Genomic DNA, 19104 nt, shown 5'->3' with positions numbered 1-19104 from the left:
CCCGTTTCCATATGAGTTGGGAAATTGTGTTAGATGTAACTATAAACGGAATACAATGATTTGCAAATCATTTTCAAGCCATATTCAGTTGAATATGCTACAAAGACAACATATTTGATGTTCAAACTCATAAACATTTTTTTTTTTTTTGCAAATAATCATTAACTTTAGAATTTGATGGCAGCAACACGTGACAAAGAAGTTGGGAAAGGTGGCAATAAATACTGATAAAGTTGAGGAATGCTCATCAAACACTTATTTGGAACATCCCACAGGTGAACAGGCAAATTGGGAACAGGTGGGTGCCATGATTGGCTATAAAAGTAGATTCCATGAAATGCTCAGTCATTCACAAACAAGGATGGGGCGAGGGTCACCACTTTGTCAACAAATGCCTGAGCAAATTGTTGAACAGTTTAAGAAAAACCTTTCTCAACCAGCTACTGCAAGGAATTTAGGGATTTCAGCATCTACGCTCCGTAATATCATCAAAGGGTTCAGAGAATCTGGAGAAATCACTGCACGTAAGCAGCTAAGCCCGTGACCTTCCATCCCTCAGGCTGTACTGCATCAACAAGCCACATCGGTGTGTAAAGGATATCACCACATGGGCTCAGGAACACTTCAGACACCCGCTGTCAGTAACTACAGTTGGTCGCTACATCTGTAAGTGCAAGTTAAAACTCTCCTATGCAAGGCCAAAACCGCTTATCAACAACACCCAGAAACGCCGTCTGCTTCGCTGGGCCTGAGCTCATCTAAGATGGACTGATACAAAGTGGAAAAGTGTTCTGCGGTCTGACGAGTCCACATTTCATATTGTTTTTGGAAACTGTGGACGTCGTGTCCTCCGGACCAAAGAGGAAAAGAACCATCCGGACTGTTTTAGGGTCAAAGTGTAAAAGTCAGCATGTGTGATGGTATGGGGGTGTATTAGTGCCCAAGACATGGGTAACTTACACATCTGTGAAGGCACCATTAATGCTGAAAGGTACATACAGCTTTTGGAGCAACATATGTTGCCATCCAAGCAACGTTATCATGGACGCCCCTGCTTATTTCAGCAAGACAATGCCAAGCCACGTATTACATCAACGTGGCTTCATAGTAAAAGAGTGCAGGTACTAGACTGGCCTGCCTGTAGTCCAGACCTGTCTCCCATTGAAAATGTGTGGTGCATTATGAAGCCTAAAATACCACAACGGAGACCTACTTAGGTGTACTACACTACTGTATTTAATGTTGTCATTATGGTGGTACTTAATGAATACTTAGGTCTACTACACTACTGTATTTAATGTTGTCATTATGGTGGTACTTAATGAATACCTAGGTCTACTACACTACTGTATTTAATGTTGTCATTATGGTGGTACTTAATGAATACTTAGGTCTACTACACTACTGTATTTAATGTTGTCATTATGGTGGTACTTAATGAATACTTAGGTCTACTACACTACTGTATTTAATGTTGTCATTATGATGGTACTTAATGAATACTTAGGTCTACTACACTACTGTATTTAATGTTGTCATTATGGTGGTACTTAATGAATACTTAGGTCTACTACACAACTGCTGAGTGTTTTCTGAGGTGTTCTTAGTGAAAAAGTGTGAGAAGAACTGCTTAGATCAATTTTAGGTCTGTGGATAAAAAGTTATTTTTGTTTTGTTTTCTGCTCTTTTTGTCAAAGCCCCGTTTTAATGGAAAAAAAAACAGAAAAAGTGTATTATTTTCCCCCAGAAAAATATATCAAAGTGTAATATTTGATGTGAGGTCATTGGAGCATGAAATAGGTCAATAATTCAAAACACTGATTTTAATTCATTATTATTTTTTGAGCTATGATAGTTTAATAAAACAAAACCCACTAAAATTCCCAAAAAGGTCCCAGTCATAAAAGTGTAAAAAAAAAGGTGATAAGTGTTTTTACTTTCAACACTTAAATCAACTTCAAATCTCTCCATCAATTATACATTTTTATTATTTGTTTTTGTTACTTTGCTTTATGCCCTTTTTTGTCAAAGAAAACTTTGTTTTGAACATGGCAAACGCAAAATATGCAGTATTTCCCCAGAAAATATTTCAAAGTGTAACATTTGATGTGAAGTACTTGGATCCTTCAATAATTCATAACATTACTTATTATATTTCATTATTGTTTTTGAGCAATGACCGTTGATGATTGGGCCCCACTCACAAAAGTGTGAAAAAATAAGTCAGACATTTTTACTTCAACACTTTGTTTGTTTTATGCTCTTTTTGTCAATGAAAGTGTTGTTTTTAATATGGCAAACACACTAAATATGCAATATTTACCCCAAAAAAATATTTCAAAGTGGAATATTTGATGTGAAATAATTGGAACCTTCAATAGTTCAATAATTCATAACAAGCTTTTTTTGACACTGAATTTATGTAACTGAATTTTTTGCATTTGAATTTTGCAAAAAATCTAATTATGCTGACAATTTAATGGAAAATACATTTTAAAATTAAGTGTATAAAACATGTGTTTTAAAATTCAATATAAAGAACATTCTGTGTAAAAAATTAAATGTAAAAAAAATTCAGTGTAAGGAAAACTGAGTGTATAAAAATTCAGAGTAATAAATATTCAGAGTAAAAAAAAATTCAGTGTATCAAAATTCAGGGTAAAATATATTCTGTGTAAAAAAATGTCAATGTATAAAAAATCAGAGTAAAAAAAATTCAGTGTATCAAAATTCAGTGTAAAAAATTTCAGAGTAAAATAAATTCAGTGTATAAAAATTCAGAGTAAAATAAATTATTTTTACACTGAATTTGTTTTACTCTGATTTTTTACACTGATTTTTTTTACATTGAATTTTTTTACACTGAGTTTATTTTACTCTGATTTTTTATACATTGACATTTTTTTACACAGAATATATTTTACCCTGAATTTTGATACACTGAATTTTTTTTACTCTGAATATTTATTACTCTGAATTTTTATACACTCAGTTTTCCTTTTTTTTTTTTTACACTGAATTATTTATACTGAATTTATTTTACCCTAAATTTATTTTACTCACTATAGTACCTTAATGATTGGACTACGGAGTCACTATAGTTCCTTAATCATTGGACTACAGAGTCACTATAGTACCTTAATGATTGGACTACAGAGTCACTATAGTACCTTAATGATTGGACTACAGAGTCACTATAGTACCTTTATGATTGGACTACAGAGTCACTATAGTTCCTTAATCATTGGACTACAGAGTCACTATAGTACCTTAATGATTGGACTACGGAGTCACTATAGTCCTTAATGATTGGACTACGGAGTCACTATAGTCCTTAATCATTGGACTACAGAGTCACTATAGTACCTTAATGATTGGACTACGGAGTCACTATAGTTCCTTAATCATTGGACTACAGAGTCACTATAGTACCTTAATGATTGGACTACAGAGTCACTATAGTACCTTAATGATTGGACTACAGAGTCACTATAGTTCCTTAATCATTGTACTACAGAGTCACTATAGTACCTTAATGATTGGACTACGGAGTCACTATAGTTCCTTAATCATTGGACTACAGAGTCACTATAGTTCCTTAATGATTGGACTACAGAGTCACTATAGTACCTTAATGATTGGACTACAGAGTCACTATAGTACCTTAATGATTGGACTACAGAGTCACTATAGTTCCTTAATCATTGGACTACAGAGTCACTATAGTACCTTAATGATTGGACTACAGATTCACTATAGTTCCTTAATGATTGGACTACAGCGTCACTATAGTTCCTTAACGATTGGACTACAGAGTCACTATAGTACCTTAATGATTGGACTACAGAGTCACTATAGTACCTTAATCATTGGACTACAGAGTCACTATAGTTCCTTAATGATTGGACTACAGAGTCACTATAGTTCCTTAATCATTGGACTACAGAGTCACTATAGTACCTTAATGATTGGACTACAGAGTCACTATAGTACCTTAATGATTGGACTACAGAGTCACTATAGTTCCTTAATCATAGGACTACAGAGTCACTATAGTTCCTTAATGATTGGACTACAGAGTCACTATAGTTCCTTAATCATTGGACTACAGAGTCACTATAGTACCTTAATGATTGGACTACAGAGTCACTATAGTTCCTTAATCATTGGACTACAGAGTCACTATAGTACCTTAATGATTGGACTACAGAGTCACTATAGTACCTTAATGATTGGACTACTGAGTCACTATAGTACCTTAATGATTGGACTACAGAGTCACTATAGTTCCTTAATCATTGGACTACAGAGTCACTATAGTACCTTAACGATTGGACTACAGAGTCACTATAGTACCTTAATGATTGGACTACAGAGTCACTATAGTACCTTAATGATTGGACTACAGGGTCACTATAGTACCTTAATGATTGGACTACAGAGTCACTATAGTTCCTTAATCATAGGACTACAGAGTCACTATAGTTCCTTAATCATTGGACTACAGAGTCACTATAGTTCCTTAATCATTGGACTACAGAGTCACTATAGTACCTTAATGATTGGACTACAGAGTCACTATAGTTCCTTAATCATTGGACTACAGAGTCACTATAGTACCTTAATGATTGGACTACAGAGTCACTATAGTACCTTAACGATTGGACTACAGAGTCACTATAGTACCTTAATGATTGGACTACAGAGTCACTATAGTACCTTAATGATTGGACTACAGAGTCACTATAGTACCTTAATGATTGGACTACAGAGTCACTATAGTTCCTTAATCATTGGACTACAGAGTCACTATAGTACCTTAATGATTGGACTACAGAGTCACTATAGTTCCTTAATCATTTGACTACAGAGTCACTATAGTACCTTAATGATTGGACTACAGAGTCACTATAGTTCCTTAATCATTTGACTACAGAGTCACTATAGTACCTTAATGATTGGACTACAGAGTCACTATAGTTCCTTAATGATTGGACTACAGAGTCACTATAGTTCCTTAATGATTGGACTACAGAGTCACTGTAGTACCTTAATGATTGGACTACAGAGTCACTATAGTACCTTAATGATTGGACTACAGAGTCCCTATAGTTCCTTAATGATTGGACTACAGAGTCACTATAGTACCTTAATGATTGGACTACAGAGTCACTATACTACCTTAATGATTGAACTACAGAGTCACTATAGTTCCTTAATCATTGGACTACAGAGTCACTATAGTACCTTAATGATTGGACTACAGGGTCACTATAGGTCCTTAATGATTGGACTACAGAGTCATTATAGTACCTTAATGATTGGACTACAGAGTCACTATAGTACCTTAATGATTGGACTACAGAGTCACTATAGTTCCTTAATGATTGGACTACAGAGTCACTATAGTTCCTTAATGATTGGACTACAGAGTCACTGTAGTACCTTAATGATTGGACTACAGAGTCACTATAGTACCTTAATGATTGGACTACAGAGTCCCTATAGTTCCTTAATGATTGGACTACAGAGTCACTATAGTACCTTAATGATTGGACTACAGAGTCACTATACTACCTTAATGATTGAACTACAGAGTCACTATAGTTCCTTAATCATTGGACTACAGAGTCACTATAGTACCTTAATGATTGGACTACAGGGTCACTATAGGTCCTTAATGATTGGACTACAGAGTCATTATAGTACCTTAATGATTGGACTACAGAGTCACTATAGTACCTTAATGATTGGACTACAGGGTGAGGTAGAACATGCATATTGCGGGTGCAAAGGAGGTGTAGTACACGCAAAAAGGAGGTGTAGTACACGCAGAAAGGAGGTGTAGTACACGCAAAAAGGAGGTGTAGTACACGCAGAAAGGAGGTGTAGTACACGCAGAAAGGAGGTGTAGTACACGCAAAAAGGAGGTGTAGTACACGCAGAAAGGAGGTGTAGTACACGCAGAAAGGAGGTGTAGTACACGCAAAAAGGAGGTGTAGTACACGCAGAAAGGAGGTGTAGTACACGCAGAAAGGAGGTGTAGTACACGCAAAAAGGAGGTGTAGTACACGCAGTTTTGTACTCACGGGGATCTTGTCCTCTGTCTGCATGCTGGCCGCCTAAAGTCAACCACACACGTGGGAGAAGATGACGATGACGACGATAAAAGTTGTCACGACGGCAGCCGAATTCATCACCGCCGCCCCGGACTCCATCCCCGCCACTTTGCCACTACAACTCCCCGCGGTTAGTCCGCACTCGGGGGGCAACAGGTCGCATTGCAAGGATCGCCAACGGACTTCGGCTCGGACTGGGAAAGGGAAGCGCGCACCGGCAGCATGGCGCGCGCACACGCTGCGACCGTGCATGTGTGTGCGTGTGTGCAGGCTGCGTGCGCACCTCCGGCGTGCGGGGCACACACACCACGCGTGGCACGCTGGGAAAATGTCGCACTCAGCGGACACTTCATTAGGTACACCTACACGATCCAATTCCACTTTTTGTCAAATTTAAAAAAAAACGATTATAAAGATTATTTTGTAATCGACATGAAGATCGTTTTTTTTTTAACAGTGATCGACTAAGATCCAAATGTCACGTGATGGACGGCGTGTGCGTGTGAGCGTGATGCGCGGGTCGATACTGAAACAGCCACATCGGCCGACACCACACATTGATGATATCATTTTTCATGAGTTTTTGTTTTATGCAAACGACATTGACTGAAATGCTAACATGCTAACATTTGCTAACCTGCTAGCACAAAAATAACAACATTCATGAGTTTTTGTTTTATGTTAACAAAATTGACTGAAATGCTAACAGTTAGCATGCTAACCTGCTAGCACCAAATAACAATATTCATGAGTTTTTGTTATATACCAACACTGAAATGCTAACATACTAACAGTTAGCATGCTAACCTGCTAGCACAAAAATAACAACATTCATGAGTTTTTGTTTTATACCAACACTGAAATGCTAACATATTAACAGTTAGCATGCTAACCTGCTAGCACCAAATAACAATATTAATTAGTTTTTGTTTTATGCTAACAAAATTGACTGAAATGCTAACAGTTAGCATGCTAACCTGCTAGCACCAAATAAAAATATTAATGAGTTTTTGTTTTATACCAACACTGAAATGCTAACATACTAACAGTTAGCATGCTAACCTGCTAGCACAAAAATAACAACATTCATGAGTTTTTGTTTTATGCTAACAAAATTGACTGAAATGCTAACATACTAACAGTTAGCATGCTAACCTGCTAGCACCACATAACAATATTCATGAGTTTTTGTTTTATACCAACACTGAAATGCTAACCTGCTAGCACAAAAATAACAACATTCATGAGTTTTTGTTTTATGCTAACAAAATTGACTGAAATGCAAACATACTAACAGTTAGCATGCTAACCTGCTAGCACCAAATAACAATAATTAGTTTTTGTTTTATGCTAACAAAATTGACTGAAATGCTAACAGTTAGCATGCTAACCTGCTAGCACCAGATAACAATATTCATGAGTTTTTGTTTTATACCAACACTGAAATGCTAACATATTAACAGTTAGCATGCTAACCTGCTAGCACCAAATAACAATATTAATTAGTTTTTGTTTTATGCTAACAAAATTGACTGAAATGCTAACAGTTAGCATGCTAACCTGCTAGCACCAGATAACAATATTCATGAGTTTTTGTTTTATACCAACACTGAAATGCTAACATATTAACAGTTAGCATGCTAACCTGCTAGCAGCAAATAACAATATTAATTAGTTTTTGTTTTATGCTAACAAAATTGACTGAAAAGCTAACAGTTAGCATGCTAACCTGCTAGCACCAAATAACAATATTCATGAGTTTTTGTTATATACCAACACTGAAATGCTAACATACTAACAGTTAGCATGCTAACCTGCTAGCACAAAAATAACAACATTCATGAGTTTTTGTTTTATGCTAACAAAATTGACTGAAATGCTAACATACTAACAGTTAGCATGCTAACCTGCTAGCACCAAATAACAATATTAATTCGTTTTTGTTTTGTGCTAACAAAATTGACTGAAATGCTAACAGTTAGCATGCTAACCTGCTAGCACCAAATAACAATATTCATGAGTTTTTGTTTTATACCAACACTGAAATGCTAACCTGCTAGCACAAAAATAACAACATTCATGAGTTTTTGTTTTATGCTAACAAAATTGACTGAAATGCTAACATACTAACAGTTAGCATGCTAACCTGCTAGCACCAAATAACAATATTAATTCGTTTTTGTTTTGTGCTAACAAAATTGACTGAAATGCTAACAGTTAGCATGCTAACCTGCTAGCACCAAATAACAATATTCATGAGTTTTTGTTTTATACCAACACTGAAATGCTAACCTGCTAGCACAAAAATAACAACATTCATGAGTTTTTGTTTTATGCTAACAAAATTGACTGAAATGCTAACATACTAACAGTTAGCATGCTAACCTGCTAGCACCAAATAACAATATTAATTAGTTTTTGTTTTATGCTAACAAAATTGACTGAAATGCTAACAGTTAGCATGCTAACCTGCTAGCACCAGATAACAATATTCATGAGTTTTTGTTTTATGCTAACAAAATTGACTGAAATGCTAACAGTTAGCATGCTAACCTACTAGCACAAAAATAACATTCATGAGTTTTTGTTTTATACCAACACTGAAATGCTAACATATTAACAGTTAGCAGGCTAACCTGCTAGCACCAAATAACAATATTAATTAGTTTTTGTTTTATGCTAACAAAATTGACTGAAATGCTAACAGTTAGCATGCTAACCTGCTAGCACCAAATAACAATATTCATGAGTTTTTGTTATATACCAACACTGAAATGCTAACATACTAACAGTTAGCATGCTAACTTGCTAGCACAAAAATAACAACATTCATGAGTTTTTGTTTTATGCTAACAAAATTGACTGAAATGCTAACATACTAACAGTTAGCATGCTAACCTGCTAGCACCAAATAATATTAATTCGTTTTTGTTTTATGCTAACAAAATTGACTGAAATGCTAACAGTTAGCATGCTAACCTGCTAGCACCAAATAACAATATTCATGAGTTTTTGTTTCATACCAACACTGAAATGCTAACCTGCTAGCACAAAAATAACAACATTCATGAGTTTTTGTTGTATGCTAACAAAATTGACTGAAATGCTAACAGTTAGCATGCTAACCTGCTAGCACCAGATAACAATATTCATGAGTTTTTGTTTTATACCAACACTGAAATGCTAACATACTAACAGTTAGCATGCTAACCTGCTAGCACAAAAATAACAACATTCATGAGTTTTTGTTTTATACCAACACTGAAATGCTAACATATTAACAGTTAGCATGCTAACCTGCTAGCACCAAATAACAATATTAATTAGTTTTTGTTTTATGCTAACAAAATTGACTGAAATGCTAACAGTTAGCATGCTAACCTGCTAGCACCAAATAACAATATTCATGAGTTTTTGTTATATACCAACACTGAAATGCTAACATACTAACAGTTAGCATGCTAACCTGCTAGCACAAAAATAACAACATTCATGAGTTTTTGTTTTATGCTAACAAAATTGACTGAAATGCTAACATACTAACAGTAAGCATGCTAACCTGCTAGCACCAAATAACAATATTCATGAGTTTTTGTTATATACCAACACTGAAATGCTAACATACTAACAGTTAGCATGCTAACCTGCTAGCACAAAAATAACAACATTCATGAGTTTTTGTTTTATGCTAACAAAATTGACTGAAACGCTAACATACTAACAGTTAGCATGCTAACCTGCTAGCACCAAATAACAATATTCATGAGTTTTTGTTTTATACCAACACTGAAATGCTAACCTGCTAGCACAAAAATAACAACATTCATGAGTTTTTGTTTTATGCTAACAAAATTGACTGAAATGCTAACATACTAACAGTTAGCATGCTAAGCTGCTAGCACCAGATAACAATATTCATGAGTTTTTGTTTTATGCTAACAAAATTGACTGAAATGCTAACAGTTAGCATGCTAACCTACTAGCACAAAAATAACATTCATGAGTTTTTGTTTTATACCAACACTGAAATGCTAACATATTAACAGTTAGCATGCTAACCTGCTAGCACCAAATAACAATATTAATTAGTTTTTGTTTTATGCTAACAAAATTGACTGAAAAGCTAACAGTTAGCATGCTAACCTGCTAGCACCAAATAACAATATTCATGAGTTTTTGTTTTATACCAACACTGAAATGCTAACATACTAACAGTTAGCATGCTAACCTGCTAGCACAAAAATAACAACATTCATGAGTTTTTGTTTTATGCTAACAAAATTGACTGAAATGCTAACATACTAACAGTAAGCATGCTAACCTGCTAGCACCAAATAACAATATTCATGAGTTTTTGTTATATACCAACACTGAAATGCTAACATACTAACAGTTAGCATGCTAACCTGCTAGCACAAAAATAACAACATTCATGAGTTTTTGTTTTATGCTAACAAAATTGACTGAAACGCTAACATACTAACAGTTAGCATGCTAACCTGCTAGCACCAAATAACAATATTCATGAGTTTTTGTTTTATACCAACACTGAAATGCTAACCTGCTAGCACAAAAATAACAACATTCATGAGTTTTTGTTTTATGCTAACAAAATTGACTGAAATGCTAACATACTAACAGTTAGCATGCTAAGCTGCTAGCACCAGATAACAATATTCATGAGTTTTTGTTTTATGCTAACAAAATTGACTGAAATGCTAACAGTTAGCATGCTAACCTACTAGCACAAAAATAACATTCATGAGTTTTTGTTTTATACCAACACTGAAATGCTAACATATTAACAGTTAGCATGCTAACCTGCTAGCACCAAATAACAATATTAATTAGTTTTTGTTTTATGCTAACAAAATTGACTGAAAAGCTAACAGTTAGCATGCTAACCTGCTAGCACCAAATAACAATATTCATGAGTTTTTGTTTTATACCAACACTGAAATGCTAACATACTAACAGTTAGCATGCTAACCTGCTAGCACAAAAATAACAACATTCATGAGTTTTTGTTTTATGCTAACAAAATTGACTGAAATGCAAACATACTAACAGTTAGCATGCTAACCTGCTAGCACCAAATAACAATATTCATGAGTTTTTGTTTTACGCTAACAAAATTGACTGAAATGCTAACAGTTAGCATGCTAACCTGCTAGCACCAAATAACAATATTCATGAGTTTTTGTTTCATACCAACACTGAAATGCTAACCTGCTAGCACAAAAATAACAACATTCATGAGTTTTTGTTTTATGCTAACAAGATTGACTGAAATGCTAACATACTAACAGTTAGCATGCTAACCTGCTAGCACCAAATAAGAATATTAATGAGATTTTGTTTTATGCTAACAAAATTGACTGAAATGCTAACAGTTAGCATGCTAGCCTGCTAGCACCAGATAACAATATTCATGAGTTTTTGTTTTATGCGAACAAAATTGACTGAAATGCTAGCAGTTAGCATGCTAACCTACTAGCACAAAAATAACATTCATGAGTTTTTGTTTTATACCAACACTGAAATGCTAACATATTAACAGTTAGCATGCTAACCTGCTAGCACCAAATAACAATATTAATTAGTTTTTGTTTTATGCTAACAAAATTGACTGAAATGCTAACAGTTAGCATGCTAACCTGCTAGCACCAAATAACAATATTCATGAGTTTTTGTTTTATACCAACACTGAAATGCTAACATACTAACAGTTAGCATGCTAACCTGCTAGCACAAAAATAACAACATTCATGAGTTTTTGTTTTATGCTAACAAAATTGACTGAAATGCTAACATACTAACAGTTAGCATGCTAACCTGCTAGCACCAAATAACAATATTCATGAGTTTTTGTTTTACGCTAACAAACTTGACTGAAATGCTAACATACTAACAGTTAGCATGCTAACCTGCTAGCACCAAATAACAATATTCATGAGTTTTTGTTTTACGCTAACAAACTTGACTGAAATGCTAACATACTAACAGTTAGCATGCTAACCTGCTAGCACCAAATAAGAATATTCATGAGTTTTTGTTTTATGCTAACAAAATTGACTGAAATGCTAACATACTAACAGTTAGCATGCTAACCTGCTAGCACCAAATAATAATATTCATGACTTTTTGTTTTACGCTAACAAACTTGACTGAAATGCTAACATACTAACAGTTAGCATGCTAACCTGCTAGCACCAAATAAGAATATTCATGAGTTTTTGTTTTATGCTAACAAAATTGACTGAAATGCTAACATACTAACAGTTAGCATGCTAACCTGCTAACACCAAAATAACAACATTCATGAGTTTGTTTTATACTAACAAAATTGACTGAAAAGCTAACATACTAACAGTTGGCATGCTAACCTGATAGCACCACATAACAATATTCATGAGTTTTTGTTTTATGCTAACAAAATTGACTGAAATGCTAACATACTAACAGTTAGCATGACAATATTCATGAGTTTTTGTTTTATACTAACACTGAAATGCTAACATGCTAACAGTTCGCATGCTAACCTGCTAGCAGCAAAGAATATCCATGAGTTAGTTTCACATATAAATGGACTAAAATGACATAAAAACGTGTTCATTGGTCACCTTCAGAAGACTCTGGGCCTCCTCGTTCCAGACTTGCTCTTTGTGGATGCTGGAGGTCAGAGGGTCCAGACCCATGACGGACACGTCCCTGGTCAGGTGGTACAGGGCGTCGCTGTGGATGGAGGAGGACTCGCTGAGAGCCGTGGCCACCCGGATCAGACCTCGTCCAGTTCCTCGCGACTCTGCAAGTCAAGTCCTTTATTTGTTGGACAATCAACAACAAGTCCATGTCGGAGTCTCGCGTTCAAATTCAAGTCCATGTCCGAGTCTCGCGTTCAAGCACCAGTGTAGATCAAATAGTGGGTCGGGACCCCCGCGATCATCCCGGTGTGGTGTCAGGAAACCCTACTTGGTACTTTTTTTGACACAGAATTTAGGGAACGGAATTTTTTGCATTTTCATTTTGTGAACTTTTATGCTGAATCTTTTTACACTGAATTTGTTTTACTCTGATTTTTTTACACAATTTTTTTTTACATTGAATTTATTTACTCTGAAATTTTTACATTTAATCTTTTTACTCTGAATTTTTATACATTGACTTTTTTACACTGAATCTATTTTACTCTAAATTTATTTTACTCTGAATCTTTTTACACTGAATTATTTATACTGAATTTATTTTACCCTAAATTTATTTTACTCTGAATCTTTTTACACTGAATTTTTTACATTGAATTTTTTTACTCTGAATTTTTATACACTGAATTTCTTGACACTGAAATGTTTACTTTTTTTTTTTTTTACCCTGAATTTTTATACAGTGAATTTTTTTACACTGAACGTTTTTACACTGAATTTTTAACCCTGAATTTTTATACACTACATTTTTTTTACACTGAACATTTTTACACTGAATTTTTCACATTGAATTTTTTTACTCTGAGTTTTTATACACTGAATTTTTTGACACTGAAATGTTTACATTGAATTTTTTTACCCTGAATTTTTCTACACTGAATTTTTTGACACTGAAATGTTTACATTTAATTTTTTTACCCTGAATTTTTCCACACTGATTTTTTTTACACTGAACGTTTTTACACTGACTTTTTTACATTGAATTTTGTGAAATTGATTTTTTTTACATCAAATTATGCTGAACATTGCATTGAAAAACAATTCAGTGTATAAAAATTCAGTGTAAAAAAATTCAGTATATAAAAAATTCAGTGTAAAAAAATTCAGTGTCTAAACATTTCAGTACGTAAAAATTCAGTGTAGAAAAAATTCAGTGTAAAAAAATTCAGTGTAGAAAAATTCAGTGTAAAAAAATGTATCCATCCATCCATCCATTTTCTACCGCTTGTCCCTCTCAGGGTCGCCGGGGTGGCTGGAGCCTATCCCAGCTGCAAGTGCAGATTCTAACCATTAGAATAATTTCTATAGTTTGCAAAGATCCAGCGGGCCATTAAAGTGTTAATAAAGTTGTATTATGTCCAGTTAACTGCCTTTTGTATGCAAGACCTGTCATGTGACTTCAAACTTGACACCTCATTGGCTGCTTCTGAGACAGGATACATTATTTCACTCTTTATTTACCGGAAGTGAGTCTTGCTTTTTGAGGCAGCATTTTTTTTACACCGAATTTTCATACACTGAATTTTTTATACACACAATTCTTTTTACTCTGAATTTTTATACACTGAATTTTTTTACACTGAATTTATTTTACTCTAAATGTATTTACTCTGAATCTTTTTACACTGAATTTTTTACATTGAGTTTTTTTCCTCTGATTTTTTTACATTTAATTGTTTTACTCTGAATTTTTATACACTGAAATTTTTGATACTGAATTTTTCACATTACATTTTTTTACCCTAAATTTTTATACACTGAATTTATTTTACTCAAAACATTTTTGACTCTGAATCTTTTTACACTGAATTTTTTTTTTACACTGATTTTTTTACATTGAATTGTTTTACTCTGAATTTTTATACACTGAATTTTTTGACACTGAATTTTTTACATTAAATTTTTTTACCCTGAATTTTTATACACTGAATTTATTTTATTCAATTTTTTTTTACTCTGAATCTTTTTACACTTAATTTTTTACACAGGATTTTTTTACACAGAATTTTTATACACCAGGTTTTTTAACATTGAATTTGTTTTACCTTTCATGTATTTTACGCTGAATCTTCTTACACTGAATTTGTTTTACACCGATTTTTTTACACTGAATTTTTTGCATTGAATTCATTTACTGTGAATTTTTATACACTGAATTGCTTTACACTGAATTTTTTACATTGTTTTTTTTTTTTACTCTTAATTTTTTTACACTGAATTTTTTACACTGAATGTATTTTACTCAAAATGTATTTTACTCAAAATGTATTTTACACTAAAATTTTTTACACAGAATTTATTTTACTCTAAATATATTTTACTTTGAATCTTTTTACACTGACTTTTTTACACTGATTTTTTACATTGAGTTTTTTTCCTCTGAATTTTTTACATTTCATTGTTTTACTCTGAATTTTTATACACTGAATTTTTTACATTAAATTTTTTTACCCTGAATTTTTATAGACTGAATTTATTTTACTAAATTTTTTTTTTACTTTGAATCTTTTTACACTTAATTTTTTTACACTGAATTTTTATACACTAAATTTTTTAACATTGCATTTGTTTTACCTTTCATGTATTTTACACTGAATCTTTTCACACTGAATTTGTTTTACACCGATTTTTTTACACTGAATTTTTTGCATTGAATTAATTTACTGCAAATTTTTATACACTGAATTGCTTTACACTGAATTTTTTACATTGTTTTTTTTTTTTTACTCTGAATGTATTTTACTCAAAATGTATTTTACTCTGAATTCTTTTACACTCTTTTCTTTTTACACAGAATTTATTTTACTCTAAATGTATTTTACTCTGAATCTTTTTACACATAATTTTTTTACACTGAATTTTTTACATTGAGTTTTTTTCCTCTGAATTATTTACATTTAATTGTTTTACTCTGAATTTTTATACACTGAATTTTTTGACATTACATTTTTTTACCCTGAATTTTTATACACTGAATTAATTTTACTAAAAATGTTTTTACTCTGAATCTTTTTACACTGAATTTTTTACACATAATTTTTTTACACTGATTTTTTGACATTTAATTTTTTTACTCTGAATTTTTATACACTGGATTTTTACACTGAAATTTTTACATTGAATTTTTTTACTCTGAATTTTTATACACTACATTTTTTTCATACTGAATTAGTTTGACACTAATTGTTCTCATCACCAGACTGGGGATAGGTGGACAAGTGGGACGTGACCAGTTATAAGGGGACACACTTCCGGGGGAAGAGGGTAGTTGTTGTTGTGGAAAGAAGTCTGATAATAAACTCACCGGCTCAGAACTACTGCTCTCTTGCCTCATTATCTCCACTCCCACAACACTGATTTTTTTACACTGAATTTTATAAGACAAGTTGGAGTTGAGTCTTGGACCTGGGTCATCATCTTTCCTCATCTTTTTTGGTTCCGGACAGAAAGCGTCCTTTCTTTTTGCGACAATAATAAAGGTTGTGGTTATTCAGGGTTTCTGTCGCCATGGTAACACAGCAGGCTTCCTGGTTCCAGCACCACGGACAGCTCACTGCCTCTCCTACATAACCACCATGAGGAAGTACCAGGTCGACGTCAAGCATTTTTGTGCGGGAGATACACTTGAATTATTCATTCATTCATTTGTGAAGTTGCTGTTTGGCCTGCTGGGGTTGTGGCAGCAGGCCTCGCAACTGGAGGGTCTCCAGGAAGAATATAGCGGGGGGGGGGGGGGAGGAGAAACTCCCTCTGGTGTTAGTTTTAGGCCATCGGTGCCCAAATTACGGCCCGCCGACGTCTTCAAGTTGGCCCGACATGAGCTTACATTAGTAATTCAGGTCAATGATTTTTAATTATGTGCAGAAAATGCAAATAACCTTCCCTAGTCATGGTGCTGAAAAAAAAAATCACACAAAAATTCAACACATAACACAACCTGCTCACTCAAATTTGTGGATAGTATAAAAAAAAAAATGTCCATGCGCCATACAAGACAAAATTACAAGTATTTTTTTTTCCGTGCACTGTACACAGTAGGATACAGAGTATCTAATAATAGAAAAGCACGATATAAAATCTAATCCATTATTATTATCCAGGTCAGGATTATTCAAACTAAAAGACATTGTAGAATTGCATACTCTATTAGTGATGTTCAAAGCTAGAAATAAAGTCCTTCTTACAAAATTTACTTGTGTTGACGTCTGAAGATGAGAACCACAGAAGTGTGACTTTAAACATCGGAGAGTGCCAAGAAATTTGAAAGAAATGTGCTTGTCTGTTGCTGCTGTGAAAGCATGGAATTCTCTAAAGAAAGACTTCGAAAGTCGCAAGAATATCTCGGAATTTAAAAAGAGTTACAAAAAGAGACAACCGGAATTATAACAAACTGATTATTGATTTTGATTGGATGTGTCATTGTGAAATTTGCTTAAATGAAAATGAAAAAGTATGTTGGAGTTGGTGGAGGGAACAGTTATAAAGTCATCTAAAATAATTTGTGTTAAAAAGGGGGCAGATAAATATAAGAATATTATTCTTCCATCTGCTCCTTTCTAAACATGGAAATGTATAAGAAAGAAAACAATGAAAGTGTGAACTGTACATTGCTTTTATATATGCATGTTATATACTTGTAAATATGCATGTTATATACTTGTATATATGCATTTTATATACTTGTATTTGTGCATGTTATATACTTGCATATGTGCATTTTATATACTTGTATATATGCATTTTATATACTTGTATACATGCATTTTATAAACTTGTTTTTATGTATTTTATATACTTGTATATATGCATTTTATATACTTGTTTTTATGTATTTTATATATTTGTATATATGCATTTTATATACTTGTAAATATGCATGTTATATACTTGTATATATGCATTTTATATACTTGTTTTTATGTATTTTATATATTTGTATATATGCATTTTATATACTTGTATATATGCATGTTATATACTTGTATATATGCATTTTATATACTTGTATATATGCATTTTATATACTTGTATATATGCATTTTATATACTTGTATATATGCATTTTATATACTTGTATTTGTGCATGTTATATACTTGCATATGTGCATTTTATATACTTGTATATATGCATTTTATATACTTGTATATATGCATTTTATATACTTGTTTTTGTGCATTATATATATTTGTATATATGCATTTTATATACTTGTATATATGCATTTTATATACTTGTATATATGCATTTTATATACTTGTATATATGCATTTTATATACTTGTATATATGCATGTTGTATACTTGTATATATGCATTTTATATACTTGTATATATGCATTTTATATACTTGTATTTGTGCATGTTATATACTTGCATATGTGCATTTTATATACTTGTATATATGCATTTTATATACTTGTATATATGCATTTTATATACTTGTTTTTGTGCATTTTATATATTTGTATATATGCATTTTATATACTTGTATATATGCATTTTATATACTTGTATATATGCATTTTATATACTTGTATATATGCATTTTATATACTTGTATATATGCATTTTATATACTTGTATATATGCATGTTATATACTTGTATATATGCATTTTATAAACTTGTATATATGCATTTTATATACTTGTATACATTCATTTTATATACTTGTATATATGCATTTTATATACTTGTTTTTATGCATTTTATATACTTGTGTATATGCATTTTATATACTTGTATATATGCATTTTATATACTTGTATATATGCATTTTATATACTCGTATATATGCATTTTATATACTTGTATACATGCATTTTATATACTTGTATTTATGCATTTTATTTACTTGTATACATGCATTTTATATACTTGTACTTGTGCATGTTATATACTTGCATATGTGCATTTTATATACTTGCATATATGCATTTTATATACTTGTATATATGCATTTTATATACTTGTTTTTGTGCATTTTATATATTTGTATACATGCATTTTATATACTTGTATATATGTATTTTATATACTTGTATATATGCATTTTATATACTTGTATATATGCATTTGATATACTTGTATATATGCATGTTATATACTTGTATATATGCATTTTATATACTTGTATATATGCATTTTATATACTTGTATATATGCATTTTATATACTTGTATATATGCATGTTATATACTTGTATATATGCATTTTATATACTTGTATACATTCATTTTATATACTTGTATATATGCATTTTATATACTTGTTTTTATGCAT

General features: G+C 32.4%; 1 protein-coding gene across 1 annotated transcript in view; it reads right to left on the bottom strand.

Moving 5' to 3' along the window:
* The window catches only part of LOC133662382 (anoctamin-2-like), a 203775-nt gene that overhangs the window by 160922 nt on the left and 23749 nt on the right, over positions 1-19104 (bottom strand). Inside the window, 1 exon segment of the mRNA XM_062066334.1 lies at positions 12743-12924. Within this exon segment, the coding sequence (XP_061922318.1) occupies positions 12743-12924 (182 nt within the window).

Source organism: Entelurus aequoreus, linkage group LG12 (assembly GCF_033978785.1).
Source record: "Entelurus aequoreus isolate RoL-2023_Sb linkage group LG12, RoL_Eaeq_v1.1, whole genome shotgun sequence".
Classification (NCBI taxonomy): domain Eukaryota; kingdom Metazoa; phylum Chordata; class Actinopteri; order Syngnathiformes; family Syngnathidae; genus Entelurus; species Entelurus aequoreus.
The sequence above is the reverse complement of the archived record's forward strand: the minus strand, read 5'-3'. Positions and strand labels throughout refer to the sequence as shown.